Below are 24,468 nucleotides of genomic sequence, written 5' to 3'. Positions count from 1 at the left end.
TGGTCCACACCAGATATTTCTCGTGGAAGCTACACTACAACTGACATGTCTTACTTTTCCACTATAATGTGCATCCACACTTAAAAGTTTGGAGGGTGATAGAGTGCCCCACCAAATAAGCTATATCAACTTAGCCAGGGCTAATATGCCTTCCAGTACCACCATCATATTCAATTCTTGGAACTGTTCTGTCATACCACCAGGACTGATAAACATCTTGGGCAAACGATTCCAGAGACCAGCAGTACAGGCACACTGCACAGTCCAGAGTCTGCTCAAGTTCACCATGACATCATTAACTGTCCAGCCATGTTCAGACTGTCATACCCCACTGCACCCATCACTGTGCCCTCTAGCACGCACCAGTGCCATGTGACCTCATCACACAATCAAGTGGAACAGACGACAACTCCATCCCCACAGAAGCGGGAAAATAGTAAATAGATGGCACCAGTGCTGACATGGAACACCAGACATGTAAGTATGTAAGTTCCTGAATATATGAATTACCTTATTTTTCTTGTTCTTAAATGGTAATACCAAGACATATCCAATTTCCTTGTAAAAGTGGCCTATGAATGAATAAAGCTGCTACCACTGCTACTAGTACTGCAAATACTCCTACTCTAGCTAGGTAGCGGTCTTTGACTGTCTCGTAACATCTTTGCCAAAGTTATTCGACTGGATTTTCCCAGTAGATATTTACCTAAGCGAAAGAAAATTTAAAAAATTAGAAAGTAGGACTGCATTCTGTGCAGACTATGTAAGTTACAACTAACAAGGAGAGGTCACCACTTTTTCGAACCACCTATATGGTTGTGTAGATTATGGTCCCATGTATCACACCATGCAGTCACTGTCATATAAAAATAATTATGGCACTCATTTCTACAAAAATGTAAATAAAACACATGTGATAGGACTCTTGCCCACTACTTTCACTATACTGTCCAAGTAACTTTCAGCACTATGTAACACTGGGGTTTCAAGGATCAACCTTGTTATTGCAGTTTTAGTCACCTAGTGGACCACAGGAAATTATGTTGTGTTGATTGTTCGCAAACAAAGACCCAACAGAGTAAATGATTACAGGTTGTGATATAGTACTACCTAGATGTAGAACTCTGATCTCAGAGCATGGGACTTAGGTGTGCCTGCAGATTCTTGTCTCTTACACAGTCCACCCTGTTGTAGTTAGGCAAAAAGAATTTCCACTGGTCTGTACATGAAATAGAATTCCTTTCTTATTTCTCGCTTTGAACTTCATATCAATAAGCAGTGTAATGGGCTCGTGTAAGAGTAGAATCGAAAAGAATTGAATTTTGTTTTCCCGTGACATTTCTTGGCAGCGACGTTGCAGCTACGCAAGAAACGAAATACGAGTAACTTTGGCCGCCATGTTCAGAGAGCTGGAGTTTGACATCCATATAGTATAGAGATCAGTGTGTAATACCTTGGACCGTAACGTACACAACTGTATATGTGGTTTCAAAAAGTCAGTCTCACCCTTCGAGGCCAATGATGAGCCAGGGGCCACTTGGTCACTCATTAAGAGATGTTTCAACAGAATACAACACCGTACAACAATCACCTGGCGGTGGCTATTACTCAGCCACGACATTATTGCGCTTGGCTGTTATCAGAAACACCGCTACGGTCGCAGGTTCGAATCCTGCCTCGGGAATGGATGTGTCCTTAGGTTAGTTAGGTTTAAGTAGTTCTACGTGACTGATGACCTTAGAAGTTAAGTCCCATAGTGCTCAGAGCCATTTGAACTATTTTTTGTGTCGAAGGAAAACATGTCGCACAGTCAATGCTTTCAGGTCAGTATACTACCAACGCCGATTACGCTCTGGCCCACAACAAACAGATCGAAGCACCCACACACTCATGTGCAATTATATGGTGATCGGCTAATACATTGTGCAGAGTTCTGTATTAGACCACTGATGTTAGTTTTGTCCCGACACAAAACATGTGTAGGCTGATGTAGATCGACTCCTACCGACTTCCGGCGATACCGAAATGAGTAGCCCTTGTTCATCTCTTTATGGACAGAAAACCTTTATAAGTAAGCGTGCTTATCAACAGTTCCCGCCTCAATAACGCGTAATTTGTCGCAAGAGTTAGGTTTATTAAATGTTGTCATATATTAACCATTGTAAATAAAAAACGTTTGCAAATGTCAGCATTTGGTCACATTTTATTCGTATCTATCGAAAAATATTTGTGTTTGGTTGATGCGAGGATACGTTTTACTAAAATCTAACGAAAAACATTTCCATTTCGTTCAGTTCCGTACGGTGTACAAATAAATTTTAATTGAAGTTATAGCAGGTTCGAAGCTTTTTGCGTTGTATGGTTAAAAATATTATATAAATTTAGTTTTGAAACTTCTTACTGATACCGCAGTTTTAGTCACATATGTCCTAAAAACAGGGCACACTTATATTGATACATGTTGAATTCCTACAATAACATGGAACGTTGGATTGTGTCTGAACAACAAAATGTTCGGGAACTGAAGTCTCAAGCAGGGGACTACGTTCATATATTACAGGAATCCAGTATGCGTCTAGAGTGACAGATATTTCTTCATAGTTGTATGTACATAACCCTGTATTTCGAGTTGTTTTGGAAACACTCTGTTGTGCAAGACCTTCCCTGACGTCGTTGTGTAACAGTTACAACGCAAATGAACAGAAAACTAGCACTCTACCGCCCATTTTTTATTCATACTTACGTAGTTAAAAATAAAGTATGTTTCCATTTATAAACTGAAAAATGGATGGATGAATATGCTGTAATTGCAGAGTTAAGCGTGGTGATTGCTATCTTCTGGTTGCTGTTTGGAATTAAGTACGATGAAATACTTGTCAATTTTGACCATAGACTACTGTTCAGCTGTAATAAATATGATGCGTAATGGGTAGAATATGGGAATAAAAAACTAGATTCGACTGTAGCAAAGGTGCCAAAAGAAGGCTGCCAACACATAATTTTACGAAGTCTTTGTAGCATACGTATCTTTGCCTAAATGCAAGTGAGATTTTGTCATGTGTATGGTGCTACTGGTGCGGTGGAAAACGTATTAGGGGTTGTGGGTGGTTGGGTGTGTGAAATGTGGAAAGTTCGATGAAACATGAGAGACAAAAACGCGTAGAACGGTGTCCGATGATCTAGGAAAGTGGTTTCAAAATGGCCACAAACACAAATGCAACAGCAGAACAAAGCGAAGTTACGATGACAAAGTCGCCGCACAATCGCCAAGAACAGACACCAAATTTTGAGCCACTTGATAAATCATCGAGTAACACTTTGAAGGTACCTGTATTGTGTATGTAAAAAAGAGTGTATATACGTTTTTCCTTGTGTATTCCTAATTGTAGTGCCACCTCAGTGATCTCAATTGCTGGAATCATGTAAATAAAAATTTAATAACTAACACTTCAATCGGTTTAATATTTTCGTATATCATACTACCTCCTCAGCTGCATTTTTCCAGAAAATAGGATTTTTGTTTCAGATCTAGACAAAAGTGAACTGTTGATGTGGTCGTGTGTTTAAACGGATTTTTTTTTTAATCAGTTTGTTCTTGACAAATTATTCTCATAGTGGCCTGTAGGAACGTATATAAAAAAAATACTCGCAGGGTTAAATGTGTGTGAGAAGTACACACAAAGCCACAGTTGTTGACATATTAATTTTGAGCTGTTTGTAATGAGAACATGATAAACATGTTATTAAGTAAGAACTTCCATAATTATTTTATTTACTCACGAGGATGTAGATAGCTTTTAGGCTACGTAAGGCATATTCCTCTGTTGTGTAGATACAATAATCCAAATCTGTTGAAATACAGTTATTGTTGGCCAGTACATAACTGCATATTTATATATTGGTACACGGAAAGACACTTTTCATTCAACATATGGAAGCTATAAGGAAAAATTTACTGTTAAGATTAATGATGGTTGCTACTCGTACAAACATTTACGAGTTACAATCGTTTCTAGCTAAATTGAAACATCAGTTCCATTACTATTCAGTTATTCAACAGCAATGTAGAATGGTTTTTCTTTTCAGTCAGTGTTCTATAACCTTTCAGATTTTTAAAATTGTCTGCTACCTCACCTCCCTCTGGTAATTTCTTAATGAGTTAATGCTGACAGTTTTATTAGGATGTGTTCCATATGAATGAACAGTAGTAATGCAGTAAGCATCCATTTTTAATCCCAGAAATGAAATTAGGCCTTCTAAATTTCATCACAATGTTGATCCATACTTGGTGTATGCACTTCGAAAATTTTTGATTCATCTGTGTAACAGTTACATTTTGCCCCTCCCTCCCTCAGGCTTCTGCAATTTTAGCAGTTGAGGTATACATACATATTATACAAAAAGATTAGATTAGATGTTCTTTTCGCTCCAATTGATCAATAGCGTGGAGATCATCCAGGATATGGAACATGTCAAAAGAACAAGAATACACAAGAAATATTTGCAAACAAATTTCAACACACTACTGTACCTTTCAGAACTTAGGTGATGGAAGTGGCATGACAGTGAATCATTTTACATTTATTTACAGTTGATTATTGACCATGAAAAGTGCATTAAATTTGAAGTACATTTTGCTATGGTATTGGTCAATCTGATCCACAACCTTTTTCATCTTCACATCCATTGGGCTATGCTACCTTGCAACTAATTTGTCATCATTCCCTTTTGCTCTCTGCCAATTGTGTGTTCCTTCTTATAATTATTATTATTTTCCCCTCAGTGAAATGTTAATGCTATGTTATTCAACATATAACCTTCTGTTAACTGAGAAAGTGCTATATATAAAATGCTGTGTACAACACCTGTGGTATATATGTAGAATCTGTTCATTGTAGTAATCATCATCTCAGTACTTTAACGCTAGTTTGTGTCAAAATATTAGTTAATACACTTCCCAACTTTGATTAGATTTTCTTGATTGATACACAAGGACTTGGAAATGTAGGATTATAGAAACAGTTGCATAAAACATTTATCACACAGATGTGTAGATTCAAAATAAGTATTGTATTTGTTAAAAAAGAAAAAGGCTTGTTTTTAAGACGGCCCACTTAAAGGTTTTACGTGCAGTGTACTACTTAACATTTAAATTTCCAGTTTAGTTGACGCTGCGAACAATCGAAAGGGATTTGTTTGTAATAAGGAAAAAAATGGAATCCTTATTTGTAATTTTCTAAATTATCCCAATGTTGTCAGTAATTTTTGTCGGTGAACATCTCCACCTTTACACTATATAGCTCCATTCACCCATCATAACCAAAGATATAGAAATGTCCATGTAGAATAAAACAAGTCTCATTATATTTCACCTTACTAAGTCATTGGTTATTTCATTTTTATCCATTAGCCAAACATCGTGTGTTATTTTGATGAATTGTCATATAAAGTGTCCATAATCCATTAAGACTCTGCCATTCAGGCAACTTTTGTGTGTCATATTTATGTATGTTATTGATACCAGTGATTCTCTTATATAGTTTTAAGCTATCTGTCTGCAGTACAGCAGATAATTTTTGTACAATTTATCATCTGCAGCTAATTTCCATTGTAGGCCTAACATAATGTTCAATAGACATAATGTGCTGTAAAGACATCCTAATTAATTGCGGATGAAAAATGGCTTTGAATTGACAGTCCACCTGTGTGTAATATGGGGAAGTGGTTAAATCACTGACCATTAATTTCAAAGGACAAGAATTCGAAGTCCCATCCAGCCAACCATTTTTATTTACGTATTTTTTTCTCTCCTGTAGTCATTCATTTGCCTTGCCTAAAAGACCTTCAACCTCGTGCAAAAAAGGTAATTATAGTTCTCTTTTCTGATGATGCTGATAGCTAAACAAGTGTTACTGCAAAGGGATAGTGAGGGTGGTGTGACGTTTCCTACAATAATTGGGATATTTCAAGAGGTCTGAACATATTGTGAGTAGAATGTTGTGCCTAAGATACCATGGATAACAACCACTCTGTGTCTGTACAGGGGAAGAAAAAAAGGTTTTCTTAAAAGACTGGTGTTTAGCTGCAGGCTCAGTTATTGTTTCATATTAGTGTCTAGTTTGGTAAGTGGAAGAGGGGTTGATTATTTGTTTTATTGGAATCTGTGGTGTGGTGAACTGTTGGTGGACTGGTTGACTGAAAACCGGTTAATCACAGCGTAAGATGTAATTTCTGTTGGAATGCTTAATTGTAATTTTACACTTCTTAGCTGGCTTTGAAACAACTGGAGGTATTCGGAAAAGTTCAGAGCAATGTCATCTATGAGAAACTAGGGATGGTCATTACCTTCTATACTGTCTAGGACACGGCTTAACTGCTGTAAAACTTGTAAACAGCTACACACAGATGCCCATGATGTGTGTGATTTTATAGCTTGAACTGTAGTGTCAAAGACATTGGAGGCAGACTTTCTTTGTGCTGGGGCAAACTATGTTAAGCCATATTTTTGTTTTGTAAAAAATCTTGATTGATGTAGAGTCATAAAGCTAACACATTTTCCTCTGGAAAGTGATTTGAATGTGAAACAACACTACTTGACAGATGGTTCATTGAGCCATATTTTAACTATTTCTCTACCATTCCACTCATGAATAGCACATGGGAAAACAAACTTAATTGTATCAGTGAGAGCTCTTATTTCCATTATTTTAGTACAACAGAAATTTCTCCTTATGTAAATTGGAGTTACTGCATTTGCAGGAGAAATTTCATGATTCATTCGTTGTGAAAAGGTCCGGCCACAACAAGAAATTGCCACCCCGACTTGTATTTCATATCCACTACACTCTCTTCTTCTTTCTTTCTTTCTTTCTTTCTTTCTTTTCTTTTTTTATTTTATTTTTTTAATGAAAAACAAGCCGCACTTTGAGCTTTTTTGAGTCCTCTGAGACTCCAATCTGTTGAGGATCATATACCATGGAGCAGTATTTCAGAAGAGCACCATCTCTAATGACTTTGTTGTTGATGAGATGTTAAACCCTGATCATCCTCCCTTCCCTACTTCCAGTAGGGGATGAGAATATGTGATGTAGGCAAGTCTTTAGTTTGCTTTCCCCCCACAACATTTTCTATGTGATCTTTCAAATACAAGTTGTTCGTAATTGTAATCTCGAGGTATCCAGTTCAATTGACAGCCTTTAAATTTAAGTGATTTATCATGTGTGATAAATGTAACAGATTCATTTTAATACTTGTGTGTTTCACCTCACCCTTTTCCTTTCTTTAGAGTCAGCTGCCACCTTTCTGCACCATGCAAATATCTTGTCTAGATCATTTTGCAATTGGGTTTGACCTTTTGGTAACCTTACTAGAGGGTAAACAGCATCATCATTAGTGAACAATGTAAGAGTGCTGTTCAGATTGTCTCCAGAATCATTAATGTATTTTAGGAAGAGTAGGAGAGCCTCTAACACTGTCTTGGAAATGCCAGTTATCACTTCTGTTTTACTTGACTTCTCTTGTACTTGATGACATCCCATCAGTTACTGGGAACTGTGATCTGACAGGACAAATTCAGTTGCACAACTGTGGTGATACACCATTAGACACCCAATTTGATTAGATGCTACTAGCAAAGAGCAGTGTCAAAAGCCTTCTGGGAATCTAAAAATATGTAATCAATTTGAAATCTCCTATCAGTAGCACTCATTACTTTGTATGAATAAAGAGGTAGTTGTGTTTCACAAGAATGTTGTTTTCGTAATCTTTACTGACAATGTCAATAGTTCATTTTCTTCGACCTTTTAGATGACTCACTACAGAAGTGCACAATTCAATGTATAACTAGAGTGGTTATTGAAGTGTAGCTCTTGTTATAAATGCAATTAATTGACTTCATTATAGTGCTTTGGGTGTTTGGTAGTCACTTCAACAGAGTATGTATTAGAGCCTTAGGAGGTATTGATATTACTGCAGTACATTAATATTTTTATAGTTTGTAAATGAATGTTTTCATTTTGGTATTGTAAATGAAAGCACAACATCAGTTATGGTAATATCCATCTTAATCTAGTTGAACGCAAATTTTTCATATTGGTTGTATTGTAAACAAAATACAGTGTGTGTTCAACTGACAGATGCAGCGGTGGTACTGCACCTTTCTCTACTAGTTTTCTGCTGTTTCTCTTCACCATTGTTTTGTTCTCAGTCTGTAGATCAGTTACTAGGAGTCTCAATTTTAATTTCTCTCCGTGTGTGTCTTTTATGTTTCTTCACTTTGCAATATGTTATTAATTTAAGTCTTGTATTATGTGCTTCATCTGCTACAGCATTTGCCTTCTTGGGACTGTCTTGCTTTTCCTATTATCTAACCTTTGAACTGACAGTCACCATTGTATGTAATTTATTTCAGTCTATAGATTTGTACACTTTGTTGAGGTATCGTTGTCATTTAAATTCACTGATTTAGCCCCACTTTCTCTGCACAATTTGAAGTATTTTAATTTTGTATCAACAGTTAATCATGGTAGTTACATTGTGATAGTCTCCACAGTTCTTGTTACTGTTGCTTCGGAGATCATGATTTCGTTTCTTGGTGTCCCCCCCCCCCCCTTTTTTTTTTCATAATGGTTAAGTGGAAAGGGAGAGAGATATATTTAATCCTCAGAAACTTGCTGCAAAATGGCACAAACAAAATTGTTTCTCATTTTGTCAAATGCAGATGAATAAAAACAGTCAGCTTTCATCCTTTCCGCTCCATCACCATGCGGCACTTGACGTTGCAGATGCTGTTTTGCACTTCAATGCCGAATCTGACTGTACTATGCATCAGTGCTGATAGTACTCCCCTCCAAGGAAGCCTACGTTAATTCGGTGTCACTCTATAGCAGTTGTATTGAGAAAAAAGTTGTAGTTATTTGGTTCGAGTTAGTAGGTGCAAAATGGCTAGTTCCTCATGCACAGTAATGTCTGAGGAAGAGATTTTAGAAAAATATCTTAGTCAAAACAAGAATGACAATATTTTTGATAGTGGTAATGATTCAATGAAACAGTCTGAGTGCAATGACAATGGAAATGGTCTACACTGGAGACTTCCAAAAGTATCGCACAGTGAAAGGTTTTGTAGTGTAATGCATATGTAAATTTATTTGAATCAAAGTGCACTTTTTGTGTTAATGTATACCCTAATTGTTGGCCAGTGGCCTCATTGTTTCCACAAGGAAACTCTCACAATTCTCTGTGGTGCATGCGCCACCAGTGTGGCTGCAATTTAAATAAGAGTGCCCGGAGACACCCTATGTCTGCATTATGAAGTGCAAAGCAGAGTCTTGAGTCTTCAAATATCTCACAAGGTTTTCTGTTAGAAGCTGAAAACAAGATCTGGTCTTGTTTTTTAGTTAGCTTCCCCACCTAAACTTACTGCTTCCACTCCTAAATTTATGTGACACCATAGTATCTTGTTTTGGTCATGCATTAAATATGTTGTCTTAGAACTCCCATGGAAAGTTAAGAGAATTTTCTGGCACGAATCATAACTTGCAATATGCTTATAATGATCCCTGGAGTGACGAGATGTGACAACATATTTCAGTGATGTAGTTGCAGTGAAACTGCCATGTCGTTTTTAGTAACTATTGTAAGCATAAGTTTTATTCATTCAGCCGATATTTATTACGAAATTTTAAAGTTTCACTCTGTGGAATAAGGCATTCGACCGAGCCATTTTTTGACCATCCTCTGTATTTTCTGTCAGTTCCTTTTATTTGTTGATTGACAAGAGATATAAAAGCTGGCAGATACACAAACTTGTAGAAACTGGTACTACTACTTCAGCAAAAGAGGATTCATATTTTGAAAGTGTGGGTTTCCAGTCTCGTTGTGCTATTTGTGTTTTATTTTTATAACTGCAGGAATTGAACTAGTGTTTAAGAATTAAAAATGTATGTCACAATCGTGGTGTTATAGAATGAGAGTTTCACTCTGCAGCGGAGTGTGCACTGATATGAAACTTCCTGGCAGATTTAAACTGTGTGCCGTACCGAGACTCGAACTCGGGACCTTTGCCTTTCGCGGGGAAGTGCTCTACCTTCTGAGCTACCCAAGCACGACTCACGCCATGTCCTCACAGCTTTACTTCTGCCAGTACCTCTTCTCCTACCTTCCAAACTTCACAGAAGCTCTCCTGTGAACCTTGCAAAACTAGCACTCCTGAAAGAAAAGATATTGCGGAAACATGGCTTAGCCTGGGGGATGTTTCCAGAATGAGATTTTCATTCTGCAGCGGAGTGTGCACTGATATGAATCGTATATCAGCACACATTTTGCTGCAGAGTGAAAATCTCATTCTGGAAATATCACCCAGGCTGTGGCTAAGCCATGTTTCCGCAATATCCTTTCCTTCAGGAGTGCTACTTCTGTAAGGTTCACAGGAGAGCTTCTGTGAAATTGGGAAGGTAGGAGATGAGGTAGCCTACTGGCAGAAGTAAAGCTGTGAGGACAGGGCGTGAGTTGTGCTTGGATAGCTCAGATGGTAGAGCACTTGCCCGCAAAAGGCAAAGGTCCCGAGTTCGAATCTCGGTCCGGCACACAGTTTTAATCTGCCAGGAAGTTTCATGGTGTTATATGTAAGGCTAAGTCCATAGTAAATGGAGATGATAAACACGCTTAGTCTCCAGAAGCATTGTATTGTAAACTACTGTGGCTGTCTAAAAATGAAATCTTGCCCTTGGGACTTATGTGAAGAGCTTGTGTGAGAGCCTAAATTAAACACAATACAACTGAAATGTAACACATTTGGTGCAGAAGTGAAATAGGGACAAACAGCGATGACAGCTGTCGGCAGATGTAAAGGTAGTGTAGGGCAGAATGCAGTTGATAATACTGCACTTGTGTAGTGCAGTTGCAGATAAAAATCTCTGAGCAAATGAGTAATTAGTTTCATGTGTTAAAATATCACATATTGAGAACAGCATTGTTATCAGATTATACTGCTAGTCTTTTTTAACACATTTTTTAGGTCACTCTCTTGCCCTTCTATCTGTTCAGCACCAATTTTGCAATTGCTTTTGAGCTAATTTCCCAATGAGCTAGATATTTGACATTTTAAAGATAGTTCAGAACTGATGACAGTGTAATAATGTGAGGGTGAGAACCACCTACCTTTTATAGGGTGATAAGGAAGCATAACGGAGTTCCTGTAGGATGGCTGTGCTTAGCAGATTGCGCCACAATCCTTACAGGCACACTGTGCATAAATTCTGTGCTGCAGAGTCTATGACAGTTTATTCAACCTATTGATGCAACTCTATAATGCCGTGCAATTTCTAGCAAACTGGGAGCCCATAAAACTTAGAACCTGGAAAAAATTACTGTGACAGCAAGCCCCCTCCCTGCATCCCACCTCGCCCTCCCTCCCCTGCCCCCCCTCCCCTCCCCTCATCCCCCCCTCCACACACACACACACACACACACACACACACACACACACACACACACACACACACACACACACACACACACACACACAGCACTATGAGTTTGTGAGGATGTGAAAACCTGGAACAGTATTAACCAAACTTGGTGTATACCTGACTTATTTTACTACTCTTTTTATTAACTCACTCTCATGTTTGTCCGTTAGGTAGAAATTTTGCTATTGGTTTTAAATTAACTTTCCAGTGAGTTGGGCAGTTGTAACTTTAAACATATTTCAGACTGGGGTGACAATGCAATATTAAAGCACTTTCCTTGTGTGGTGTGTGGTGGAGGGTACATTGCATATTGCTGCCATTCCCCCTTTTTCCTGTTGCAGTTGTGAATGGTTTGCAGGATATAAACAGTTGCTGGAAGCCTGCAATGTGAACTTGAACCATTCTAATTTTTATCTTCAGTCTTTTCACAAGATAAATATGAGAGGAAGGAGTATATTGGTAAAATAAGGCGAAGAGAAACTGAAAGAAACGTGAAATTTACCAAGTCTCTGTTGTAATTTTGTCAAGGGGTTGGAAATTGATTAAAAAATTTTACATGGAAAAATGGAAATAATTATTTATTTAAAATGTAATTTTTAATGTGTTTTATATTGGATTAAATGGTATAAAATAATTTTCTGTAAAAAAATTAACACTCACAAATTGTCAGAACTAACTGTAAGGGTTAGGATTCTGTATGAGACTATGCAAAATTATTTTATACCATTTAATCTGCTATAAAACATGTCATATTAAAAATTAACTTTATTTAAATAATTATTGTATTAGATCCATTTGTTAACTTTAGCCATTGAAATGAAAAGTTTGAACTTCCAGAAGAGGTTATTTTTCTTTCCTTTAAGATTCAGTAATTATTTGCATTTTGGGATCAGGTGAAGTCTGTGAAGCCTGCTCGCATTATTTACTCTAGCAGAGTAACTAAAAGTGCATTCTCTGTGTGCTCCCCTTTTTGGTGATGATCACTAGGGATCAGTGTCTCTGTCATGGATGACATTTCATAGCTTTTGGATACCTGCTACAGTTTTATTGGTAATGCTTGCAGACTTGAAACATGTACAATTTTAAGAAATGAATTTGATAATTTTGTGTGCCATAGCTGATTCTTCAAAGGCAAAAGTCATTGGTCTAGTCTTGCTGGTGAATGGGTAGGTTGCAATGTTTTGAGACATTTATAGATCCTGAAGTTTTTTGCCTATGAAAAGCCAAGAGTGCACAAACTTAGTTTATACCAATACAAAATTGCTGCCCAGATAATATTTTAAACAGACCTTATGCCGTCAGCAGCACAGTCATTGATGTTTTAAAGAGAGATTGAAAGCAACATACAGAAACCACTGTGGTCTTCATAAATGAATCCATCTGGCAGGGGGTAGAACATTTCATTTTAATGGAATAATAACAAAGTTGAACTGAGGTATTACACCATGCTATAAATGGTGGTTGATGTGATGTGCTGAGAGATTGATGGTGACATTGAGTGTCTTGCAGTGATACCCTTTGTAACTTTGCTGTTTCTGTCTGCCCCACAAGACCATTTTCATTGCTGTCTGGAGGTAATGTAGAATGATCAACCGGTTTCTGAGATAACCAAAAAATGGTTCAAATGACTCTGAGCACTATGCGACTTAACTTCTCAGGTCATCTGTCGCCTAGAACATAGAACTAATTAAACCTTACTAACCTAAGGACATCACACACATCCATGCCCGAGGCAGGATTTGAACCTATGACCATAGCGGTTGCTCGGCTCCGGACTGTAGCGCCTAGAATCGCACGGCCACTCCGGCCGGCCAAGATAACAAATCTCCTTGTAAACTAGTGCTGTGCCAATGCTGTATTGAGCATTTGTCTTTCCCATCAAGTGTAATAATTCCTATTGATTCATTGAAGAGAAAGTCTCTGTCTGTTGCCCTCTTGGGTTGATTTTTTTCTTTCAGTATCATATTGTAATTATATAGATTGCTTGTAGAGTTGTTGTCCTAACTGTAATTTGTTGCTTTTTCTTTTTTGCAAAGAAAATAATTTAGTCCTTTAGTATCCTGCTGTGAAATAGACAGTTGGGGTAGGGACATGGGTACAATTACCTATTCTAAAAATGGTGTGCAAATAGTAATTTAAAATTAATCTAATTAGAAATAGATGTCTGTCCTTTTTATGACAAAAAATTTATGTGAGGGGCCATTCCATACCAAGAAGTCCAGGAAAAAAAAAATTGCTTGTTTGTCCTTCCTCGAAAAATTTGATATTTACTGGGTGAATTCCCTAATGTTTAGTGAACAAAAAAAAAATTAAATTTTTTTGTTTGTTATTTAGAAACAGTGGCCATTTTTGTTTCAAGCCCAAAGCAATTTTTTGCATTTGCAAGCAGCTGCAGTTTTTTGAATTATTCAGTCCTAGGCTTTTCAAATAAAAAGAATTTAATTGAGCACACCCTGGCCTACAAATTAAAACCATTATCAAACAATTGAATGTATTTCTTAATATATTTTTAATAGCTCAAGGCCTTCTAATCTAATCATTGTCTGGAAATTAAAAAAAAAACATTTTTTTACCACCAGTTTTCAAAGGAATAGTAAATTTTGAGCCTCAGTATTTTTTGTGCTTTTATGCCGTGTAGTATAGTTTCTTTTTATAAAGTGCCAATGATGATAACCTTATACTTCAAAAATACACACTTTAAAAACAGATTTTTGAAGTTGTAATTTTTTTCTGCAGTATCTTTGTTAGAGGACCTAATAAAAACTTGAGAATTGCAGACGTAATAAACTTTTATGATATCAAACATCAGCATAAATTTCAACTTTCAAATACAACTAGAAGTTACGAAAAAAAATTCAAATATGAGTCAGAAATACATTTAACATTTGTGATATTAAGGCTGATGGAAAAAGTCAATTACATAATTTAAACACATTAAATTAAAGTAAGAAATGATTATTTGCCGAAAGTTTCAGCAGGCTAGGACACTGCATCTGCAAGTTTGATGAAGAATTTTGTCTCACCAGGAACTATAAAAGAAAAGTTTGAGTGAATGTGCCATATCCTAGGTGTGTTGCTTGCTATTAAATTAAAGAAAAAACCTAAGTGAAGGGAGAAAAAAAGCTTATGCCATGAATGCAATAATTGAGAAAGTGGCAACTCTTGTGAGAATTAATTTGGAAGTTTCATTTCAAACCCAAATTTGCACTAAACTAGATAAGAGTTCTACAAATGCACTATCTGAGTGTGATGATTTGCTATGTGGCAGAAACTAAATGCCTATTTCAAATAAAGAGGACAAAATGAAGATTATCTATTGCTAAGTTCTTGGAGTCAAGCAAAAGTTAATGATGAATTTAATGTGTCACAATCTTTGGTTAAACTAACAAGACAGTCAGTAAAGAAAGTCGCATTTTACTGGCATTACAAAGAAAAGTTCATCTAATTTGATAGCCGAAAACACAATTGTAAAAGTTATTAGGTTTTATGAAGATGACAACAGCCGTTTGATGCTGTGCAGAAAAGATTTTTTTTTCTGTGAAAGGAAATAGTAGTAAATTTCAAAGAAAAAAGTTTAATATTGTGTTAATTAAATGAAATGTTCACTAAATTTGAGAGGGAAATCCCTGACATTAAAATTGGAAGGTCAGTATTTTGTAGGTTGAGACCAAAATAGTGTACTATTGCAGGGGCATCTGGAACCCATAACACATGTGTTTGTTTGTATCACCTGAGTACAAAGTTAATGATAAATGAGGCTAATCTGAGACTTGACCATAAAGATCTTAAGCTTTACTTGACATGTTTGAAGAATCGAAAGAAGATGAGTAGATGCCTGACAATATAGAATACAGTGGGTGACCCAAGACAGAACAGAAATGGTGACAGTCATAAAACCATGAGAAGAGTTTTTTGAAGTGTTGGTAGCTAACCTTGAAAATCTGAAAATTCATCATGTTATTGTCAGAGCTCAAAGTAAATTTATGAAAGATCTTGGCAATTGATGGCTGCTTAGTTCCAGTCGACTTCTATGAAAAGTATTCCTTTGTTGTTCAAGACAAAGTTCAAGGTTACCACTGGGTAAACAAATAGGTCACAGTTCATCCATCTGTGTTCTGCTATAAAGATAGAGATAAACCAGAGTCACGGTTTTTGTGTCATAAGTAGCCACTTTGAACAGAACACAACACAACACTACAGCAGAACACGCTTTTCAACTGCAATTAACAAACTACATAAAACTGCACCACCCTTTCATGAAAAAACCGACCTGATGCTCTGATAGTGCTGCAAACCAGTGAAATAAAATAAACCATACCATCTCCTTTCACAAAAAACAATTTGGACTTTGTGTAGAATGGCACTTATTCACATCATGGCATGGGAAGGTGGTGTGTGATGGCATCGGGGGCACAACAAAGCGAGCCGTTGCAAGTAGTTGTCTGCGAAAGACCTATGAAAACAGGTAAAAGGTATTATCTATGTTTTTGTAAAACGTGAGAAAATACAAGAACCCTACAGCATTGTCTTGGAGGAAAGGTTCAACACTTGTCACAAGAATAAAGGCGCTTCATCTTTTCATTGTTTTATACCCCAGTCTCACAACTTGCTCAAATTGTAATTTCATATCAACATCCCAATGGTGTGTCTCCTCAGTGTGGAAAACTAGTACCACTGACACCTATGTCTTTACATTGTGGCTTGTGTTTATAAAGAACAGTTTTGGATTGCCGAATTTGATAGAATTGGTTGTCAAAACCATGATGTGCATGTTACATTTTACCACCCACCAGGACCAAAGATATAGCTTAAAAATTTGAGAAGGATCAACTTTGGGTTGAAGCGCTCTCTCTCTCTCTCTCTCTCTCTCTCTCTCTCTCTCTCTCTCTCTCTCTCTCTCTCTTCCCCTCCTGGAATTAACAACTGTGACTGGGCTAAATTTCAACCTAATGTCTAAATTAAGTGAAGAAATTTCTCAGATGTTCAATGTGCAACATAGTAAATACAAATAAGATGAGAACAATATAACGTAATTAGCTGGCTCATTTTCAGTATAAAAAATAGCAAATAATCATAGATATGTTTAAATTAGGTAATTGATATACTTTATACCATTATCCTAGATATTGCGGATGCTAAAAAACTTTTTTTAATCGTATCAGTAATTTTTCATAACTTCCAAGTGAATCTCAAAATTGAAATTTGTGCTGAAGTTTGCTATTGTAAAGGTCTTTGAAGTGTGTAATTTCCATATTTTTATCTGGACCCCTGACAAAGATATTGCAGGCCAAAAAAGGAAAAAATTCAAAAATCAATTTTTAAAATTGTGTATTTTTAAAGTGTAAGCTTCTCACCATTGATATTTTATAGAAAGTAACTGTGCTATGTAGTGTAATAGCACAAAAATATTGAGGCTGAAAAATTACTCTTTGTTTGGAAAACTAGTATCAAAAATTGAATTTTTTTCATTTGTGACCGATAACTTTGAGCTACTAAAAATGTTAAGAAATGCATTCAGCTAGGTGGTTTTAATTTGTAGGCCACAGTTGCTGAACTAAATGCTTTTTATTTGAAAGTCCCAGGGCAACCCATTACTGAATAATTGAAGGAAAAAGAAACCCTCAAGTGGTATGATGTGACCCTCAGTTGTAATACTCTCTTTAATATGACCCAGATTACAGCACATACTATCCCATTCTTTTATGTTCTTTATTGTTCCCTATGCCTTGTAATCTTCCTTGCTTTCTGTTCCTTTCATTCTGTACCTACTGCATTCCCATGATTATACTGTTTACATTGCCATGTTCTGACAATTACTTGCCCCTTTTCTTTCTTTATTTTCTGTGCTTGGTTCCCAATCTCACCACTCACCCAGCTCTTTACTCACATTAATCTAATCTTTGTCATTATTAACTACAATTTTATACAGTAGAAACTTGTCACCATGCCATTGAAATATGCTTCATTCTACGTACGTGAGGTTTATGGACAGTTTTATACTGTTATAACGTTCAGGATTTGTAACTACTCAAGATTGTCCTGATCTATTACTGCCACCTGTGCTTCTAAGTCTTGTTAATAAAGTGCATGAAATATGTGAAATTTGATCTGAGCTTGGTGCTTACAGGTTTTTCCCCTTCCCTCGGGCTATCAGGGAGTGGAATGGAAGGGATGAGATGTAGTAAAAGTGCCAGACTCTTTCTTCCACACATTTCACTGTGAGTTGTGGAGTATTACTGTAGTTGTAGTGTGACCTAAGTTTCTCATGATCTTATTGTGGGAGAAATTCAATTGTACCTTGACAGAATTCAGGTCTTAGCACTATAAGCAAAGGGTGTGTTAGTTATAATTCTAATTACCAGAAGATTTCTTCACTTAAGAGGTTTTGTGCTCAAGTTAAAATATTTGGACATAACTTGTCAATCTGAGAGACACATCATGTAGCATTACTGATAACAAAGATGGACACTAGGTAATGGACATATGATTGTAGTGGTAATACATTTGTAAATATAAACAACTTTAGGAAAATAATTATTGTACTTACAACAGTCCAGTTTAACATAGATTAAATGCTGAAGTCTGTATGTAAACAAGGTACAGTAGAGTCCCGTTAATCCAAACTAATTGGGACCAGACCTTGTTCGGATTACTGATTTGTTCATATTAGCCAGAATTATTGGAATGAGTATCTAGAATTAAGTATACCAAGCATGTAAGTAGGTACATCATTGTAACAAATGGGAACAAGTGTGGGAACAATGGCTGACTCTCACTCCCTACCCTTGTTGTGCATTGTTGAGATCTTTGTAGTGCCTGAGGTCAGTGCACTGCCAGTTGACTCGCAAAGCACTTGGTTATGTTAATGATCGATTGCTGGCACTCATAGTTGTATTGTATTCGTTCAGGTGTAGTGTTGTACGTATTTTCGTCATGAGTAAGTAGAAACATACAACTCTTACTCTCAACGAAAAACTGAATGCTTTGAAGTGGATAGACAATGGTGAGAATGTATCTAAACTGGCAACGGAACTGGTTGTTGTTAAAGCAACCATTTGTGATTGGAAGAAGAACCGAGTGAAGCTTGAACAGTCCCGTGCAACGTCTTCAGGAAGAGCACTTGAAATTTGACAGACTTCGAAACAGTTCCAGTACGATAAAGTGGATGAAGCTCTTTTCCTTTGGTTTATGCAGGATAGAGAAAGGGGAAATGGTGATGAGTCTTTTAGTGAAAGTACGGGTTGGTTGTACAGATTCAAAAAAGTCATGGAATCCATCAGCTAACAATTACTGGAGAGAAGCTTTCTTCTGACCATGATGCTATGAAGGACTACTTGAGTGAGTGTGAAAAAATAAGAGAGGGAAAGTATTCTGCCGAACAAATTTATAATGTTGACGAGACTCGCCTTAATTTTAGGGCATTGCCAACAAAAAGCCTGGCATCAAAAGCAAAAAAACTATGCTCCTGGTTTTAAAACGTACAAGGATTGTGTGGCTTTATTAGTGTGCAGCAACTTTGCTGCTAATCACAAGCTGCCTTTAATGCTGATCAGCAAATCTGCTAGGTCCAGAGCTTTTAAAAACTGCAACATGAAGTCCTTGCCGGTATATTATCGTAACCAGAAAAAAGCATGGATGGATGGTAAGCTGTTCAAAGAATGGTTCCACGGCCAGTTTGTTCCCTTTGTTTGACAGTTTTCTAAGGAAAATCATTTGTCTCCCTGTGAAATCCTTTTCATTGATAACGCATCATCTCACACCAGCACTGAGGAATTATGTGATGGAGAAAATATGGCAAAATTTTTGCTACCGAATGTTGCACCACTTCTACAGCTGATGGACCAGGGTGTACTGCGAACATTAAAACTGATTTACAGAAAACAATTTTTAAGACTGCTGATCCAAGGTGATTCCTTTAATGGACAAAATAAAAAAGACCAATGTGAAGGATGTTGTTTATTGGGCCATTGAGGCATGGCAGAATATTTGAGAAAATACTCTGAGAAAATCGCGGAGGACATCCTAGTTGAAAATCTACTACAAATGATACAAACAATCCCTGGATGTAAAGAAGCTAGTGAAGGAGACATGTGTGGAGAACATTACTGACACTGATTTAGTAGCTGCTGTGACTCAAGACCCGGAGGAAGTTGACTGCTATGACGGAAGTGACAATGGGTGCTAAAGCTACACACAGTGAAGCAACAGAAGCCCTTGACCTCGTGCTACGTTATTTGGAGCAACAGCCTACTGCTACACCTGCTGATTTAATGTTTGAGGTGATGGTGCAACTATGCGTCATATAACAGACTGTCTTCATTATGCCAAAAAAACAATGACTGAGTTTTTGTCATCTAAAAAGTAGAAATAAAATGTCCGCTGTATTTTAGTTAGTTTGACAGCTTTTCTTGCATTGTTTAAATCTAATGTTTTCTTGCCAATTTTTCTAATATTGGTTTACTGCATTGTGTAATTTAAAATAGTGTGTATATACGGCAGTTTACTGCACAGTTTTCCAAACTTAGATTAACATTTTTCAGGTTCGGATTAACCAAACGTTCGGATTAGTGGGACTCTGCTGTATTTGTCTTCTACCATTCAGTTAGTTTGGAATGGCTATCAAATTCGATTGACCTTTACATAACCCATGTGAAGATACAAATACACTGTGCAATACAGTAAAAGGGTCACAGTTTTGAACACTGTAATTCTCTCCCATTGTGACACAGAAGTTTTAATTTTACCTCATACGTGCTAGGTGCTTACAACCTTCTTCAGTAATGGTGCAGAGGTGTGGTGGTGCCTTGCGACATCACCTTGGGCTCATCGATGATTCAGACAGTAAGTTATCAACATGTGGGGGGGGGGGGGGGGGGGGGGATTAGAACCACGATGTCCAGCATAGAAATCACATGATTTTCTAATGGGTGGTTGTGGAAAACTTTTCAGGCGCACCACTGCTCAGAATCAACACAAAGAGACCCCAGGAGTTGGCATAAGCAGTGTGAGTGAAACGACCACTACCCTTGGGGCAGTGATTCCCATACATTTCATGGCTGAAAACATCAGTCCACAGTGTGGTGAGTGACAGGATGATGTTTTTGGCAACTTTTGACACTGCTCACATCCCCTGGACAATTCACACCTGTCTAACAAAGTGAATTGCTCAGAGGGTGTCAACAGTGTTGAACTTTGTCAAGATCGTTGTCCTGTTGCTTATCACACTTTGAACTGTAGTTTCTGACTGAACTGTGTGGGAATCAATAACTCTGCGGAAGTGGTGGTTTCTTTGACACCCTTTATGCTTCCCCTTGAGGCTTTTCATTTCGATTCTGAGTGTCAGTGTGTTTAAAATGTTTCCCTTGGCCACCCATAAGAAATCTGTGTGATTTCAATGCTGGGTGTCGCTGTTCTGACCTCTATTGCAGAGGCTTCGAAAGAAGGCATGAAATATGGATAAGGGGGTGTGATGACCTTCCTATGTGTGTGACATCCTCAGTGACATTGGACAGAAGCGTGACATCATTCAGCCACCTTACACATCATATGCACTTCTGAGCTGTGGCCTTTTTTTTCCATGTGTGTTGACACCTTGCTATTTGAAGCTTCACTGAGTGCAAAAGTTATGTTGGAGAGCCTTATAGAGAAAGATTTTAGGCACCTTTGCACTATATTTCAAAACTTCTTTGTCATGATTTGGAGACGATTACAAGAGTTCAAAAAAAGTGTGCCTTTAAACGTGTTGCAAGGTGTAAATTGAAGAAACCAAATGTTGTGCTTCGAAAACAATGCAATAAGATGAACCAATGAGGGGGTTTCAGGGGTGTTGTATGTATGTCAGATGTTAAATCTTATTGAACAAATATCAAGAACAAAATGGTGATAGCAGGGATGAATTATTAATTTGATGACACTTTGCCTTTAGCCAAAGTCTTGAATAGCACATGAATAAGAAACCAGAGGAGGAGAACAGCAAATTACATTTAACTTACTTTTTTGTGCTACAGGACATTATGAAATACTATTAATTTAGCAGTTATGAGAATGACTCTTACAAAGATGTTTTGTAGTCTGCTAGATAATCAACATCTCACTTCATGAATATTTAATGACAAAACTTGAACACATTGGAATAAAGTATTTCACCTGTGTTGTTAACTCTGTGATAGGAACCTGTGGTTGCAATTCATTTAAGAGAACAGAATTTGATGACACTGACATGCAATAGTTGAGAATTGAGTGGAAAGTCTGAAAGAAAGTGCAGATGGTGCATGCAGTTGTACAAACGGCTATCCATAATGTCTTTATTTCCACAAGAGATGTGTAATAGTAACTTAAAAAATGGCTGAAAAAGGCATTGGCTACTGCTCGGATCTAGAAAGACATAAAACCAGTTGATTCCAGTTGCACTGTTAGTGATAGAATTGAATAACCTGCATATGTGAATCTGTAACAATAATGAGTGCTGTGGCATGATTCACTTCCTTGTGAGAACAAAGGATCTTTTCAAGTTAGAAAACGTAAAAAAGTGCAATTTGAAGCTAAGAAATATGTCCAACTGTCCTTTACTTAGCAAATGAAAAGGCACTAAAGTCTCTTATTCCCAAGCAATCTGTATCTTCCAAAGACTCATTTTGGAGTCATCCACTCCAGTTGAAGTGTGATCATATGCTGGGCAGATTAGGTGAGGTTACAGATACACAGCCAGAGCACTTAATATATGTTGGTACAGGTTTACTGTGTTAAGCACTGATCATTTTTATTCGCTGACATGGCATTTTATTAGCCGCTCAACTTCATTGAAAAGACCAGCCTGGAGGGAAGTGACACTGGAGGGAAGTGCATTTCTTTCTTGAGGTTCACCTTGTGGGTAGCATACGGAAGGTGTTCAAAGTGTTTAGCCTGAGCCCAGTTACATTCATTACATAATTTGAGGAGTGATAAACAGAATCTTTCAAACAGTTCAGGTTTATGTTTAATTTCTTGATATGTAGTTAATTCCCCCTTTTGCATTAGTTGAATTTCCCTTTGTGTTAACGTTGACATAGATCAACACAAAGAAAATTTGTACAGACTTTCACAGCAGTGAACCACTATTTTGAATTGTGGGGGTAGATGCTGTGAGAAACAGCTGGCCTCAGTTTTCATCCTGCCTGTGTCTGTTAACACTTCCCAGATTGCATCCCCAAGGAAGTGGACAAATATGTCCCAGAATGTACTAAATTCAGTTTCAAAAATTCTTACAATCGTTGATATACAATTTACCCTGATTTGCATGTCACTTTAAGTGAATGTTAGTGTAGTTCCTCTAACAAAGTCATGTCCAAATAAGCCCCTTGTTGTCAGCTATATTTTTGTTGTTACGCGTACTAAACAAATAAGAGTATGTGTTATGAATTCATAGGCCTTTTTAGCAAAATAATTTGTGATACTCTTCTCGAGTTTGGAGCCAGATTTTCAAGTCAAGGTGACACAATATTTTGACAATCGAACTACCTGTCACCTACAGGTGAGACGCTACATTGTCAACTTGGCACAAAGACCTGGCTGCAGATCCGAGAAGAGTATCGTGAGAGTATGTATATTTTGGGAACAGCATTGATGTTAACGTCGACATATAATATTCGTTTGCAAGTATTTTATTTCTTGTTGCACATACATTATTATTCATGGTATTTCAAGTTTTGTGACGTTGTTTCATAAAGATCTTAATTTTTGTTACTGTTCAAACACTTTGAACAATATGGAGAATTTTCTTGCAGAATCGTAATTTCCAACCAATATAAATTTTCTTTCCTAAAATTCACATAGTGTTAATGTGTTCAGCTATGGCTATATTAGAGATCCATACTATTTGCTCAATAGATAAAATACAGTGCATTTTAGTTACAAAGGAGGTAAATTTTGAAGTTTGGGACTGGAATAGTTTGTGTGGAAAATGAATGTAATGTGGTTAATAATCATTTTGAACAAACTAGTATATCAAATTAAGTTTATACATTTCTGTACCTGACACAGACATATTAAGAAGTAGTGAATTCCCTGTGCTGCCAATATTCTTCACTACTTCATGTACATCTGCATCTATATCTATACTCCACAAGCCACCTTATGGTGCATTGTGGAGGGCACCTTCTACCAGTACCAGTCATTTCCTTTACTGTTCCCCTCGCAAATAGAGGTAAGAAAAGAAAGAAACTTTATATGCCTCTCTACGAGTCCTAATTTCTCTTATCTTACCTTCATATGCCTTAACTGAAATGATCGTTAGTGGCAGTAGAATCCTTCTGCAGACAGCTTCAAATACCGGTTCTCTAAACTCTCTCAATAGTATTCCTGAAGATGAACCTTGCCTTTCTTCCAAGGATTTCTATTTCAGTTCCTGAAGCATGTTCATGATACTTATGTGTTGTTGGAACCTACTGGTAACAAAGCTAGCCATCTGCCTGTGGATTGCTTCAATGTCTTCCTTCAGTTTGATTTTGTGTGGATCCCGAACACTTCAGCAGTACTCAAGAATGAATTGATTAGTGTTCTATAGTCAACCTCCTTTACAGATGAACCCCACTTTCCTAAAATTCTCCCTGGAAACTGAAGTTGAGCCCCACCTTCACTCCCTACAGTCCTTAACATGGTCTTTTCATTTCATATCGCATTGCAACATAATGCCTGGATATTTAACTGATGTGACTGTATCAAGCAGCATACTACTAGTGTTGTATTTGAACATACTGGATCTGCTTTTCCTACTCATCTACATTAACTTACATTTCTCTATATTTAGAGCTAGCTGCCATTTATCACAGCAACTATAAATTTTGTGTATGTCTTCTCGTATCTTCCCACAGTCACTCAATGGTGACATCTTCCCATGCACCACAGCATCATCAACAAATAGGTACAGTTTGCTGCTCACCCTATTCGCAAGATCATTCATGTATGTAGAAAATAAAAACTGTCTTGTTAAACTATGCTGGGGCATTCCCGATGATACACTTGT

General features: G+C 37.1%; 1 protein-coding gene across 15 annotated transcripts in view; it reads left to right on the top strand.

The window, feature by feature from the left end:
* Nucleotides 1-2,597: 2,597 nt before the first annotated feature.
* Nucleotides 2,598-24,468, top strand: part of LOC126297523 (CTTNBP2 N-terminal-like protein) — a 214,163-nt gene continuing 192,292 nt past the window's right edge. For 3 of the 15 annotated variants that reach the window (XM_049988427.1, XM_049988428.1, XM_049988429.1), the window contains exon 1: nt 2,817-3,324. In XM_049988427.1, the coding sequence (XP_049844384.1) occupies nt 3,199-3,324 (126 nt within the window). In that variant the 5' untranslated portion in view covers nt 2,817-3,198. Of the gene's footprint in view, nt 3,338-17,595; nt 17,687-24,468 lie in introns of all 15 variants that reach the window. The other 12 variants (XM_049988426.1, XM_049988417.1, XM_049988419.1 and 9 more) reach the window with 10 other exon arrangements.

This window comes from Schistocerca gregaria, chromosome X (genome assembly GCF_023897955.1).
Source record: "Schistocerca gregaria isolate iqSchGreg1 chromosome X, iqSchGreg1.2, whole genome shotgun sequence".
Classification (NCBI taxonomy): Eukaryota; Metazoa; Arthropoda; class Insecta; order Orthoptera; family Acrididae; genus Schistocerca; species Schistocerca gregaria.
Note: the sequence above shows the minus strand (reverse complement) of the source record. Positions and strands in the feature narration are given on the sequence as shown.